Source organism: Coregonus lavaretus, assembly GCF_964263955.1.
Source record: "Coregonus lavaretus genome assembly, chromosome: 15".
In the NCBI taxonomy this organism is placed as follows: Eukaryota; Metazoa; Chordata; class Actinopteri; order Salmoniformes; family Salmonidae; genus Coregonus; species Coregonus lavaretus.
Window position 1 is genome coordinate 39,447,497 of NC_140002.1, and position 15,146 is coordinate 39,462,642.

The 15,146-nt window shown below is 45.6% G+C and overlaps 1 protein-coding gene across 3 annotated transcripts in view; it reads right to left on the reverse strand.

The window, feature by feature from the left end:
* Positions 1 to 15,146, reverse strand: part of LOC311143215 (spectrin beta chain, non-erythrocytic 1-like) — a 59,778-nt gene that overhangs the window by 11,165 nt on the left and 33,467 nt on the right. For all 3 annotated transcript variants that reach the window (XM_084179017.1, XM_084179016.1, XM_084179018.1), the window contains exons 4-16: positions 12,529 to 12,620; positions 11,993 to 12,073; positions 5,345 to 5,460; positions 4,701 to 4,813; positions 4,422 to 4,609; positions 4,132 to 4,249; positions 3,679 to 3,837; positions 2,943 to 3,245; positions 1,985 to 2,138; positions 1,389 to 1,783; positions 1,017 to 1,280; positions 554 to 765; positions 77 to 214 (exon numbers count right to left, since the gene is read on the reverse strand). In XM_084179017.1, coding sequence (XP_084035143.1) covers positions 77 to 214; positions 554 to 765; positions 1,017 to 1,280; positions 1,389 to 1,783; positions 1,985 to 2,138; positions 2,943 to 3,245; positions 3,679 to 3,837; positions 4,132 to 4,249; positions 4,422 to 4,609; positions 4,701 to 4,813; positions 5,345 to 5,460; positions 11,993 to 12,073; positions 12,529 to 12,620 — 2,333 coding nt within the window. The remainder of the gene's footprint in view (positions 1 to 76; positions 215 to 553; positions 766 to 1,016; positions 1,281 to 1,388; positions 1,784 to 1,984; positions 2,139 to 2,942; positions 3,246 to 3,678; positions 3,838 to 4,131; positions 4,250 to 4,421; positions 4,610 to 4,700; positions 4,814 to 5,344; positions 5,461 to 11,992; positions 12,074 to 12,528; positions 12,621 to 15,146) is intronic.

A 15,146-nucleotide genomic window follows, 5' to 3' on the forward strand; every position in this document is an offset into this window, starting at 1 on the left:
ATTATATTAAATATCAGATACTCAAATACACAGTGTATTTGCATGTCTGAGAGGCATGATGTTGAGTACTACTAACCTGTTATTGAGCTGGTCCTGTGTCTGGTGGATCTGCTCTTTGCTGCGGTTGTCTGATCCCAGCAGCTGCTGGGCCACCTGGTTGACATCAGCGATACGAGTCCCCAGGTTGTTCATCTCAGGCTCTAGGGTCTCGAACCTGCAGCCACACACAGATGTACATCAAACACTCTGTCTCATATTCCCACTCATATTTCCATCGCTTTGTCTCTACAATGGAGATTAGAAGGGAAATATTATCATAGGAAGAGCTTCTATCACTCAAACGCTGTTCTGACATTCCACAAAAAAACCGACCTGATTTTACATCTGTACTGCAAAAAGGAGAGAGAGATTCAGTTTGATATCCACTCCACTTAACGAAGCACAATGATCAGAGTACAAAGATCAATATGAATAATTAAAAGGCTATTTAAAATCAGAGCACCTCTTTCTTCCTATCCTACCATGCAAAACACGCCTCCCATATTCAGCTCACCTCTGCTGCACCACCTCCAGGTCTTCCAGTTTGGTGGGGATCTGCATGCCGTCCAGCCACTGTTCCTTCTCCCCCACCCACAGCTGGCAGGCGCCCGCCTCGCTGTACATGCGGTAGAGGGCCAGCGCCCCCTCCAGGGCCTGTCGCCGTGACGCGGACAGAGACTCCAGCTCCTGGTAACGCTGTTGTATGGCAGGCAGACGACCCTCTACCTACACACAGCCGCAACCACTCAGTTAGAAGACGCTCCTCCGAGTAGAGTCAATAACAAGGCAAGGAATACAAAACCGGAGCGATAAATAGAATATGTCTCACTTAAATGGGAGACATTGAGAGTCTATGTAATATGTATGGCCAGTGTTTGTTTGTGTGAGAGTGAGAGAGAGAGCAATAGAGGGAGAAACAGCATGGTGCACTAGCCTAGTGTAGTGAGTGTTGTTATGCTGTTCCAGGGGTAACTGACCTGAGGGGAGTTTGCATGGACCAGGGGCAGGCCGAGGGCCTGCTCGTGCAGGGAGTCGATGAGGGTGCGGTGGCTCTGGATCTCCTCCTCCACCTCCCTCTGCTTGCGGGCCAAGGTCTGTGTGGAGAACTCGTCGTGGCCCACCTCCTGGCTGGATACCTGGCGCAGCGTCTCCAGGATCCAGGCCTCCATGTCATTGGCGTCCGTCTGGAACTGGTGCAAGGCCACCGCCTCCTTCAGCTGCTGCTCCCTCAGCTGGGACGTCTGGGGATGGAGGGGGAGAGAAGGAATCAGTATATAAACAGGAGGAACAACTTCTGAAATTGATCAATCCATTTCTTCTCTCCAGACTCCTTTCCCATTCCTGCTCACCTCCTCCAGGTGTGCCCACTGAGCGCGGACGTCCCTGATCCTCTCAGTGCACTCTGGGGCTCCAAAGTGTCCCTCCTCCACCAGGGTCTGTCCGGCGGCGATGCTGTGGCCCAGAGGGCCGTAGCGGGCTGCCATCTCGTCCCTGAAGGCCTCGTGCTTACTGAGGAGGTGCAGGGCGGAGGTGAGGTCGCGGCCACAGTCTCCTCCAGACAGGATCTGCTCCTGCTCTCTGATCCAGGCCGCCTCCTCTCCCAGCTCCCACAGGAACTGCCAGAGGCGCCGTGAATCCTCGAGGCGCACCCTCCGCTCCCCAGCCAGCTGGCCCAGCTCCTCATAGGCCCGGCCCAGCTGAGACACCTTCTCTCCCACCAGCGCCGGCTCACACGGTTTGTAGACTGAGAGAGATAAGGAGAATTAGCTAAATGGTTATCAGTGAAGAGGCATCCAAATAAATTAATACATTCCGTCCTACTCATAAGTTATGTGATGCATGAAAGCTGCATATAGTCGTTGAATGTAATCGTTACCATAATCATACTTACACAGTAACTAACTGTCAAGTGTATATTAGTGAGTGTGCGCAGGTCTGTTCTCACCCTGTTCGTCGGAGCTGAAGCGCTGAGCGGCTCCCTGTACCCCGCGGACACCCTCTGCCTGGGCTGAGATGTCTGCCTCCACCAGGTTGTGAGTCTGCAGCAGGTCCTCCACATCATGCAGGTGCTTCCCACTGTCCTGGGACTGCAGACGACCCTGAGAGAGCACGGAGCAGGAAGAGGTTAGAAACACATTCATTCACCATGTCTGGATTGCAAGTAGTTCATACATGCCGCTAATTAGATGCAAATGAGATGCTAATGGTAGGGAACATTAGTAAAATACATAGTTGCAGCAGTCACTAAGAGAGATAGATTAAGTCAAGGCGTCAATATCGTAAATAAGGGGCCAGCTTTTGTGCTGACTGATAAGTGAGACTTTATCTATCTTTGGTATTGATGAGGTAAGGCACTCTGAATCACAATAACATCTCTCTGAAGCGCAATGACTGGAAGTCCATGGGTATCTGCTAGAATGCTAGTAGATACCCATAGACTTCCAGTCACTGCGCTAATGCTTGGCTAGTTAGCATTGGCTTGGGAAAATACCTCTAACTTCCTTCATACTGGACACAGAGACACACAAATGGTATCCATGGTATCCAAAGTTCATCTGACTCTGGGGGAGTAGATGAAGGGCCTCATTGCCAAAATTCCGAAGTATCCCCTTTAAGGTAGGCAGGGTAAAGGGAATCAGCTGAGGCCAAGAGCTAAGAACACACTGTCAGACTGTATTCTGCCAGACTCTCCCAGTCAGGACTACCTCAGTCAACCTCTGTAAACCCATTACACCCAGGAGTAGTAGCCATTTTGAAAGGAGTCAGTTGAGTTTGGACTGGCATGCAGGGTTGATAGTGTGAAATGTACAGGATTACAGACGGTTGACCATGACCAAGTGTACATATTCTACACTGGGAGAATATTGGGTTTGCAGAGTTGGCATGTGGATATGTTTCAGTACCTTCATGTCTCCCATCCAGTCCATGATGTATCTCATCTCCTGCAGCAGTCTCTGCAGGTCTCGGTGTGCGTTGAGTCTCTCCCTGCGAGCGGCTAACAGCTCCTTCAGGTACTCCCAAAGCCGCAGCACGTTGTCCCTCCTCGCCAGCACACGGCGCACGTCATGATAGTTCTCCGCCTCCAGCTCCCTGGCTACCGCCTCCACGGCCGCCACACGCTCCCCGTACGCCCCGATGTCTGTCTCGATGGCCTCGTGTTTACGAGTCGCAGCGTCCACCGCTCCCAGGTCCACGCCAAAGTTGTCCTGAGGGACAAGAGGACAGTTTGAGGTCAAAAGAAAAAGGACAACAATGTGTGCATTGGTCATGAAATGATCTGTGATAGAAAGGGTCAGCGTGTTCAAATGCATACAATGGTAGCCTATTAAATAACATCATGACAGTAGCAATTATGACAGTGATAAGCTACTGAATAAATCATGGTTGTATCTGTGTTCATTTAGATAATCCCTCCCCCCTGCATTACTGAGATAATTAGAATGGCTTGTCTGCAGGACAGCCTGTCCACTCCATCAAAATAAAGTCATCACAACCATCACTTATGATTACTGTCATCTCTGGGCTGTGGACAACTGGGAGACAGACAATATAACTGCCATCCTTCCTCGCCTGTCTTCCCATTTTGAATATATTACCAGTTCAAGGGCAGGGGTGTGAATTGGTATGTGTTTGTGTTACCTGAGAGACGAGCCGCTGGTTCTCGCTCAGCCAGGTCTCCCTCATGGCGGCCTTGCGGTCGAAACGAGCGGCGAGCATCTCCAGCTTCTCCTGGCGAATCAGCTCGTTCCTCAGTGCCAGCTCCCGCTCATGCTCCGCCTTCTCCAGGCGTTCCCACGCCTGCAGAGCCAATCACAACACAGCAAGTCAGAGCGGTCCCTTAAACCAGGGGTGTTATTCATGATCCTATAGGCCTGTAGGGTCAACTGGTGTTTATTAAAGCTCTACTCTAGTCATGCATTTAAACAGGGAGTAACTCAAACACGTGATATAAGGCATCATCAGTGTCACCAGAGGGTGTGTTCACTATGAACCAAACAGAACCCCAAACGGAAGCAAATGGAATAAATGGGGAGGAACCTAACTGAATTTGTCCCGCCCCCCCGTGGGTGTACAATAGAGTGACAGTGATACCTTGTTGATGTCAGAGATGAGCTTGCCCTCCCTGGGCATGTACACCTTCTGGTTGTTGGCTCTCATCTTGCTCTGGATGGTGAACAGCAGCACCTCCAGGTTGCCTTTCTCTGTGAACCTGAGGAACACCAACACACACAGCCAGGTCAGACACCTACCTACCATGGAATATTTGCAGTTATGACTCCAACCTGCTGGAAAATGTATATCTGTTAACTTGAGATTTATGTTCTAATCTAGAACATCATTCCAGTTCTTAAATTCCCCCCAGCGGTGTATCCCTGACTTACTTAGGGGGCTTCTCCACGGTGCGGTAGGTGTTGAAGGCCTGCAGCTGGTTCTGCACGGCGCTCAGGGAGTTGGCCAGCTGCCGGTCGTTCAGGGTCAGAATGGTCTGCTCTATCCACTGCAGCAGCTCTGACGCCAGGCTCTCATAGTTCCCAACCAGCTGGTCAGCCTCAATGGCATAGTCCAGCACCTGGGAGGGAGAGAAGGGGTAAGATGGGCTCCAGGGACAGTAACAGGCACACGCGTACACACACAAATAGCCAACAGCCGTTGTACCCCACCTTGCCAACCCTCTTGCCCTCCACAGCCAGGGCCTTCATCTTGGAGAAGTAGTGGTAGTAGGTGGCAACGTAGGTGATGATGGACTTCTCATCTGGCTGGTCAACGTTGACATCTGGAAAGAGAGACCGGGACAACTTCAACACTGAAGTTAATTTATACTTGATCATCATTTTCTCTCCACACCGGCACACACACACACACACACACACACACACAGAGACACAGAGACACCCACAGATACACACACACACACTCAGTTGCCCACCATACACACCCATAGTCGCCCACATAAACTCCCATCTCAACCCAGTCAATTAAACTTAAAACACACAGTGCTCTTCTCTAAATCTGCCCTGATTGATGGCCCCGGAGCGGTGCTAACCCCTCACCATGTATGGACTTCCTCTGTGATGTCAGAGTGCATCATTAAGCCCTACCCCATGCCCAGCCAGACCACACGGCCCTTATTCTCGCTTAAACTTAAATTAATTCCAGTAATCCTCCCTCCCTCCACACACACCGCGTCCAGCTAGCCCAGTACAGGACAGGAGCACAGTCTTGGTGGCCACTAGCCATTTTGGGGAGGGCAGAGGGCACACACAACCCAACCCATTTCCTGTCTCAGAGCTCTGACCACACTCACCTTCTGGGTCCAGGAGTTTGGTGAGGCCCAGCTTATTCTCTGCTGTGTTGAAGGCATTCTGGAGATTGTAGTGGGCGTTGGACCGCTTCAGGCTGTCAAACTCAATCACGTCCGGTCTGGAGGGGGATGGGGACACAGGTGTTGAGTTTAATTAAAGGAATCATATATACACTTAACAAAAATAAAAACGAAACAAGTGTTGGTCCCATGTTTCATGAGCTGAAATAAATCATCTCATAAATTTTCCATGCGCACAAAAAGCTTATTTCTCTCAAATGTTGTGCACAAATTTGTTTACATCCCTGTTAGTGAGCATTTCTCCTTTGCCAAGAAAATCCATCCACCTGACAGGTGTGGCATATCAAAAAACTGATTAAACAGCATGATCATTACACAGGTGCACCTTGTGCTGGGGACAATAAAAGGCATCTTTAAAATGTGCAGTTTTGTCACACAACACAATGCCACAGATGTCTCAAGTTGAGGGAGCATGCAATTGGCACGCTGACTGCAGGAATGTCCACCAGAGCTGTTGCCAGACAATTGAATGTTCATTTCTCTACCATTAGCTGAGGCACAGGTGCAACATCATTTTAGAGAATTTGGCAGTACGTCCAACCGGCCTCACAACCGCAGGCCACGTGTAACCACACCAGCCCTCACATTCGGCTTCTTCAACTGCGGGATCGTCTGGGGGGGGGGGGGGGTTCCTGAGGAGTATCTCTGTCTGTAATAAAGCCCTTTTGTGGAGAAAAACTCATTCTGATTGGCTGGTCCTGGCTCCCCAGTGGGTGGGCCTGGCTGCCCGCCAAGGCTGCACCACTGCCCAGTCATGTGAAATTCATAGATTTCCTTCTATGAACTGTAACTCAGTAAAATCTTAGAAATTTAGCATGTGGAGTTTATGTTTTTGTTCAGTGTATATATATATATATATATATATATATATATATATACACACATACATACACACATATATACACATACACACTACCGGTCAAAAGTTTTAGAACATCTACTCATTCAAGGGTTTTTCTTTATTTTTACTATTTTCTACATTGTACAATAATAGTGAAGACATCAACACTATTAAATAACACATATGGAATCATGTAGTAACCAAAAAAAGTGTTAAACAAATCCAAATATATCACCAGGAATGCATTTCAATTAACAGGTGTGCCTTCTTAAAAGTTAATTTGTGGAATTTATTTCCTTCAAATCCTTCAGCCAATCAGTTGTGTTGTGACAAGGCAGGGGTGGTATACAGAAGATGGCCCTATTTGGTAAAACACCAAGTCCATATTATGGCAAGAACAGCTCAAATAAGCAAAGAGAAATGACAATCCATCATTACTTTAAGACATGAAGGTCAGTCAATCCGGAAAATTTCAAGAACTTTGAAAGTTTCTTCAAGTGCAGTCGCAAAAACCATGAAGCGCTATGATGAAACTGGCTCTCATGAGGAGCACCACAGAAATTGAAGACCCAGAGTTACCTCTGCTGCAGAGGATAAGTTCATTAGAGTTACCAGCCTCAGAAATTGCAGCCCAAATAAATGCTTCACAGACACATCTCAACATCAACTGTTCAGAGGAGATTGTGTGAATCAGGCCTTCATGGTCGAATTGCTGCAAAGAAACGACTACTAAAGGACACCAATAATAAGAAGAGACTTGCTTGGGCCAAGAAACACGAGCAATGGACATTAGACCGGTGGAAATGTGTCCTTTGGTCTGGAGTCCAAATTGGCAATCTTTGGTTCCAACCGCCGTGTCTTTTTGAGACGCTTTGTGGGTGAACGGATGATCTCCACATGTGTATTTCCCACCGTAAAGCATGGAGGAGGTGGTGTTATGGTGTGGGGGTGCTTTGCTGGTGACACTGTCTGTGATTGATTTAGAATTCAAGGCACACTTAACCAGCATGGCTACCACAGCATTCTGCAGTGATATGTCATCCCATCTGGTTTGGGCTTAGTGGGACTATCATTTGTTTTTCAACAGGACAATGACCCACCTCCAGGCTGTGTAAGGGCTATTTCACCAAGAAGGAGAGCGATGGAGTGCTACATCAGATGACCTGGCCTCCACAATCCCCCGACCTCAACCAAATTGAGATGGTTGGGATGAGTCGGACCGGAGAGTGAAGGAAAAGCAGCCAACAAGTGCTCAGCATATGTGGGAACTCCTTCAAGACTGTTGGAAAAGCATTCCAGGTGAAGCTGGTTGAGAAAATGCCAAGAGTGTGCAAAGCTGTCATGAAGGCTATTTTAATCATCTCAAACATAAAATATATTTTGATTTGTTTAACACTTTTTGGTTCCATATGTGTTATTTCATATTTTTGATGTCTTCACTATTATTCTACAATGTAGAAAATAGTAAAAATAAAGAAAAACCCTTGAATGAGTAGGTGTTCTAAAACTTTTGACCGGTACTGTGTGTGTATGTATACAGTTGAAGTCAGAAGTTTACATACACCTTAGCCAAATACATTTACAGTGGGGAAAAAAAGTATTTAGTCAGCCACCAATTGTGCAAGTTCTCCCACTTAAAAAGATGAGAGAGGCCTGTAATTTTCATCATAGGTACAGGTCAACTATGACAGACAAATTGAGAAAAAAAAATCCATAAAATCACATTGTAGGATTTTTAATGAATTTATTTGCAAATTATGGTGGAAAATAAGTATTTGGTCAATAACAAAAGTTTCTCAATATTTTGTTATATAACCTTTGTTGGCAATGACACAGGTCAAACGTTTTCTGTAAGTCTTCACAAGGTTTTCACACACTGTTGCTGGTATTTTGGCCCATTCCTCCATGCAGATCTCCTCTAGAGCAGTGATGTTTTGGGGCTGTCGCTGGGCAACACTGACTTTCAACTCCCTCCAAAGATTTTCTATGGGGTTGAGATCTGGAGACTGGCTAGGCCACTCCAGGACCTTGAAATGCTTCTTACGAAGCTACTCCTTCATTGCCCGGGCGGTGTGTTTGGGATCATTGTCATACTGAAAGACCCAGCCACGTTTCATCTTCAATGCCCTTGCTGATGGAAGGAGGTTTTCACTCAAAATCTCACGATACATGGCCCCATTCATTATTTCCTTTACACGGATCAGTCGTCCTGGTCCCTTTGCAGAAAAACAGCCCCAAAGCATGATGTTTCCACCCCCATGCTTCACAGTAGGTATGGTGTTCTTTGGATGCAACTCAGCATTCTTTGTCCTCCAAACACGACGAGTTGAGTTTTTACAGAAAACGTTCTATTTTGGTTTCATCTGACCATATGACATTCTTCCAATCCTCTTCTGGATCATCCAAATGCACTCTAGCAAACTTCAGACGGGCCTGGACATGTACTGGCTTAAGCAGGGTGACACGTCTTGCACTGCAGGATTTGAGTCCCTGGCGGCGTAGTGTGTTACTGATTGTAGGCTTTGTTACTTTGGTCCCAGCTCTCTGCAGGTCATTTACTAGGTCCCCCCGTGTGGTTCTGGGATTTTTGCTCAGCGTTCTTGTGATCATTTTGACCCCACGGGGTGAGATCTTGCGTGGAGCCCCAGATCGAGGGAGATTATCAGTGGTCTTGTATGTCTTCCATTTCCTAATAATTGCTCCCACAGTTGATTTCTTCAAACCAAGCTGCTTACCTATTGCAGATTCAGTCTTCCCAGCCTGGTGCAGGTCTACAATTTTGTATCTGGTGGCCTTTGACAGCTCTTTGGTCTTGGCCATAGTGGAGTTTGGAGTGTGACTGTTTGAGGTTGTGGACAGGTGTCTTTTATACTGATAACAAGTTCAAACAGGTGCCATTAATACAGGTAACGAGTGGAGGACAGAGGAGCCTCTTAAAGAAGAAGTTACAGGTCTGTGAGAGCCAGAAATCTTGCTTGTTTGTAGGTGACCAAATACTTATTTTCCACCATAATTTGCAAATAAATTCATTAAAAATCCTACAATGTGATTTTCTGGATTTTTTTTTCTCAATTTGTCTGTCATAGTTGACGTGTACCTATGATGAAAATTACAGACCTCTCTCATCTTTTTAAGTCGGAGAACTTGCACAATTGGTGGCTGACTAAATACTTTTTTTCCCCACTGTAAACTCAGTTTTTCACAATTCCTGACATTTAATCCTAGTAAAAATTCCCTGACTTAGGTCAGTTAGGATCACCACTTCATTTTAAGAATGTGAAATGTCATAATAATAGTAGAGATAATTATTTATTTCAGCTTTTATTTCTTTCATCACATTCCCAGTGGGTCAGAAGTTTACATACACTCAATTAGTATTTGGTAGGATTGCCTTTAAATTGTTTAACTTGGGTCAAACGTTTTGAGTAGCCTTCCACAAGCTTCCCACAATAAGTTGGGTGAATTTTGGCCCATTCCTCCTGACAGAGCTGGTGTAACTGAGTCAGGTTTGTAGGCCTCCTTGCTCGCACACGCTTTTTCAGTTCTGCCCACAAATGTTCTATAGGATTGAGGTCAGGGCTTTGTGATGGCCACTCCAATACCTTGACTTTGTTGTCCTTGAGCCATTTTGCCACAACTTTGGAAGAATGCTTGGGGTCATTGTCCATTTGGAAGACCCATTTGCGACAAAGCTTTAACTTCCTGACTGATGTCTTCAGATGTTGCTTCAAAATATCCACATAATTTTCCTTCCTCATGATGCCATCTATTTTGTGAAGTGCACCAGTCCCTCCTACAGCAAAGCACTCCAACAGCATGATGCTGCCACCCCCGTGCTTCACGGTTGGGATGGTGTTCTTCGGCTTGCAAGCTCCCCCCTTTTTCCTCCAAACATAACGATGGTCATTATGGCCAAACAGTTCTATTTTCAGACCAGAAGACATTAGTCCAAAAGTATGATATTTGTCCCCATGTGCAGTTGCAAACTGTAGTCTGGCTTTTTTATGGCGGTTTTGGAGCAGTGGCTTCTTCCTTGCTGAGCGGCCTTTCAGGTTATGTCGATATAGGACTCGTTTTACTGTGGATATAGATACTTTTGTACCTGTTTCCTCCAGCATTTTCACAAGGTCCTTTGCTGTTGTTCTGGGATTGATTTGCACTTTTTGCACCTAAGTCTCCTTCCTGAGCGGTATGACGGCTGCATGGTCCCATGGTGTTTATACTCGCATACTATTGTTTGTACAGATGAACGTGGCACCTTCAGGCGTTTGGAAATTACTCCCAAGGATGAACCAGACTTGTGGAGGTCTACAATTTTTTTTTCTGAGGTCTTGGCTGATTTATTTTGATTTTCCCATGATGTCAAGCAAAGAGGCACTGAGTATGAAGGTAGGCCTTGAAATACATCCACAGGTACACCTCCAATTGACTCAAATGATGTCAATTAGCCTATCAGAAGCTTCTAAAGCCATGACATCATTTTCTGGAATTTTCAAAGCTGTTTAAAGGCACAGTCAACTTAGTCTATGTAAACCTCTGACCCACTGGAATTGTGATACAGTGAATTATAAGTGAAATAATCTGTCTGTAAACAATTGTTGGAAAAAGTACTTGTGTCATGCACAAAGTAGATGTCCTAACTGACTTGCCAAAACTATAGTTTGTTAACAATACATTTGTGGAGTGGTTGAAAAACGAAGTGTATGTAAACTTCCGACTTCAACTGTATATATATGGTAAAGATAGCATTTCATCAGTAAGTGTGGGCCATGTCAACTTCAACATTGTTCCGTTTATTCAGAGCAATCCCATTCTAATCATCCCTTCCATTCCCTCAGCTCCACTTTGAATAGGATCAGATAAGGAAAACGGCAGTGACAGAATTTACATGATTGCCTTGTAGCTCATTCAGAGCACATTGCAATCTACTCGTACTTTGAGCCTCAGGTGAGAAATATAGAGTAGATGATGAGAATAATCCATTTGTTATAGAGTTGTTGTCATGTCAAGACCCATGGGGCGGTAGGGGAGGGAATGGCCGGCAGGGGATGTAGCTCAGTTTGTAGAGCATGGCGTTTGCAACGCCAGGGTTGTGGGTTCGATTCCCACGGGGGGTATGAAAAAAAAAATATATATATATATATATATATATATATATATATATATATATATATATATATATATATATATAAAAATAAATAAAAAGTACAAATAATAATGTAATGTATGCACTAACTGTAAGTCGCTCTGGATAAGAGCGTCTGCTAAATGACTAAAAATGTAAAAAATGTTAAATGTTAAAATCAGATGCAATTGAGGCCCTTCTCCCACTGTAATGCAGTATGAGACACCAGCAGAGGGCAGCGGTGAGTCACCAGGCATGGCCTTGCATGCTAAACAAGTGGGTTTTATTTCTGTTATCTAGGTCAACTTACTCCAATTTATTTGTATCCACTTATCCAAACTGTAGAGGGTTTAGAAAAAGGGTCAAACCCAAATAGAGAACGGGGATACAGTCACCCCAGGGAGGTTGTGTGTCATAACAGGTAGCCTATTTCGCAAACGCACTGCAAGTACAACAGGCCACGGTATTGGACAGACTGAATATATCACGTCACACAGAAAGCGTGTCAGGTGATGGACAAAGTCAGCGCCTACTGTTGAAATGAGTGACTGCAGCATTTCATACAGTGTGACAGACAACATGGACAGAGGGGAAGGTCGTTGACCTGTGTTTGTGCACGATGGCGTTGAACGCCAGGCCATCTCTCCAGCTGGTGGTGAAGTTGTGAACATTGACGTTGGGGTACCTGCAAAGACAAGGTCACAGCTCATTAATCATTACCTCAACACAGTACCCAGGTTATTTTGGATGTTGACAAACCGAGAGCTTGGGACTGTAAGGTTCTATCTGCTAAAATATTATTCTGTGATAATTGGCTTTAAATCTCCGAACCCTAATTGGTTTGAATGGTGTCAGCAATTGTTATCTCCTATTCTTTTGAACTTAACATGAATTGGGATAGTTAGAGTACAATATAAGTGGACAACATTGAACAAAACAAGGCTGTGTCAATATCTACATTCTGAAATAAATGCAGATAGAACATTATAGTCCCAAACTCTCAAAACACTGGAAGCTCTTAAAATAAAATCTCTAATCATTTCACATATAATTTATATCATACATCCACATTGCTTGCACATCCTTGAACATGTCTCTCTCCCCCCTCTCACTCTCCCCAGTTTCTCTCCCCTTTCTCACCCAGCGGTCTTCATCTGGCACCAGAGAAGCAGGGCCTCTTTGGCAGACTTCTTCTCCTTGTTATCCTCAGTCTCCACACTAATGTCCTGGATCTGTTAGCAGAACAGAGTACCCTCTTAGTCAGACCCACTGCCTACTTAAAACTTCACCCAGCTCTCTCTCTCTCTGGGTAATTAAGACTTCACTGAAATCGGTCTTACATGCAGCTTTTTATTAGGTTTGATGATAAATCCCAATCTATTCAGTCTAACAAGAGAGCAGAGATTAGCACCGATTCGTTTTGAGTTTTTTGTTGTTGCAATTATGTCATTAAAAAAGGAGGAAATTATTTAACACTGAAATATCATTACAATATTTACATTCTCTGAAACCACAATCGTCCCAGAATACCATAGAACAGTGGTTTAGTTCCGTTTCTTAGGATCCCCATTAGCTCCACATAAAACATACAAATACATGAAAGTCCTGAACAGTAATAGACAAGAACATAAGATTACATTCAATAAAAAATAGTTATATAAAGGAAAGACACCAAGAGACAAAAATACAATTTACACATTCATATTCTTATTTACAGTACAGTTAAATTAAATCTTTAGAAAGAGGAGAGGCGCTGTGTTCATCCATTTTTTAAAGTTAAACTTGCTTTTTGCCTGAGTAACCTTTGGTCGCAGAGCATTCCACGATGACATGGCTCTATACATAACTGAGCAACGCATAAAATCTGTTTTTGGTTTGGGTACCGTGAAGAAACCCATAGTGGTGTGTCTGGTGGGGTATGTACAGTATGTCTGGTGGGGTATGTATGTCTGTTTGAAGTGTATGCAAATAAACTCAGCAAAAAAAGAAATGTCCCTTTTTCAGGACCCTGTCTTTCAAAGATAATTTGTAAAAAGCCAAATAACTTCTGATTTAAACGCTGATTCCTATGCTTGTTCAATGAACCATAAACAATTAATGAACATGCACCTGTGGAACGGTCGTTAAGACACTAACAGCTTACAGACGGTAGGCAATTAAGGTCACAGTTATGAAAACTTAGGACACTAAAGAGGCCTTTCTACTGATTCTGAAAAACACCAAAAGAAAGATGCCCAGGGTCCCTGCTCATCTGTGTGAACGTGCCTTAGGCATGCTGCAAGGAGGCATGAGGACTGCAGATGTGGCCAGGGCAATAAATTGCAATGTCCGTACTGTGAGACGCATAAGACAGCGCTACAGGGAGACAGGACGGACAGCTGATCGTCCTCGCAGTGGCAGACCATGTGTAACAACACCTGCACAGGATCGGTACATCCGAACATCACAGCTGCGGGACAGGTACAGGATGGCAACAACAACTGCCTGAGTTACACCAGGAATGCACAATCCCTCCATAAGTGCTCAGACTGTCCGCAATAGACAGAGAGACTGGACTGAGGGCTTGTAGGCCTGTTGTAAGGCAGGTCCTCACCAGACATCACCGGCAACAACGTCGCCTATGGGCACAAACCCACCCTTCGCTGGACCAGACAGGACTGGCAAAAAGTGCTCTTCACTGACGAGTCGCGGTTTTGTCTCACCAGGGGTGATGGTCGGATTCGCGTTGATCGTCGAAGGAATGAGCGTTACACCGAGGCCTTTACTCTGGGGCGGGATCGATTTGGAGGTGGAGGGTCCGTCATGGTCTGGGGCGGTGTGTCACAGCATCGTCGGACTGAGCTTGTTGTCATTGCAGGCAATCTCAACGCTGTGCGTTACAGGGAAGACATCCTCCTCCCTCATGTGGTGCCCTTCCTGCAGGCTCATCCTGACATGACCCTCCAGCATGACAATGCCACCAGCCATACTGCTTGTTCTGTGTGTGATTTCCTGCAAGACAGGAATGTCAGTGTTCTGCCATGGCCAGCGAAGAGCCCGGATCGCAATCGAGTACGTCTGGGACCTGTTGGATCGGAGGGTGAGGGCTAGGGCCATTCCGCCCAGAAATGTCCAGGAACTTGCAGGTGCCTTGGTGGAAGAGTGGGGTAACATCTCACAGCAAGAACTGGCAAATCTGGTGCAGTCCATGAGGAGGAGATGCACTGCAGTACTTAATGCAGCTGGTGGCCACACCAGATACTGACTGTTACCCCCCCCCCCCCCCGCCGCCCCCCTTTGTTCAGGGACACATTATTCAATTTCTGTTAGTCACATGTCTGTGGAACTTGTTCTGTTTATGTCTCAGTTGTTGAATCTTGTTATGTTCATACAAATATGTTAAGTTTGCTGAAAATAAACGCAGTTGACAGTGAGAGGATGTTTCTTTTTTTGCTGAGTTTAGATTATACAAGTGGTTAGGCATTTTCAACATTTACATTACATTTACATTTTAGTCATTTAGCAGACGCTCTTATCCAGAGCGACTTACAGTTAGTGAATACATTTTTTTTTTATACTGGCCCCCCGTGGGAATCGAACCCACAACCCTGGCGTTGCAAACGCCATGCTCTATCAACTGAGCTACATCCCTGCCGGCCATTCCCTCCCCTATCCTGGACGACGCTGGGCCAATTGTGCGCCGCCCATGAGTCTCCCGGTCGCGGCCGGCTGCGACAGAGCCTGGATTCGAACCAGGATCTCTAGTGGCACAGTTAGCA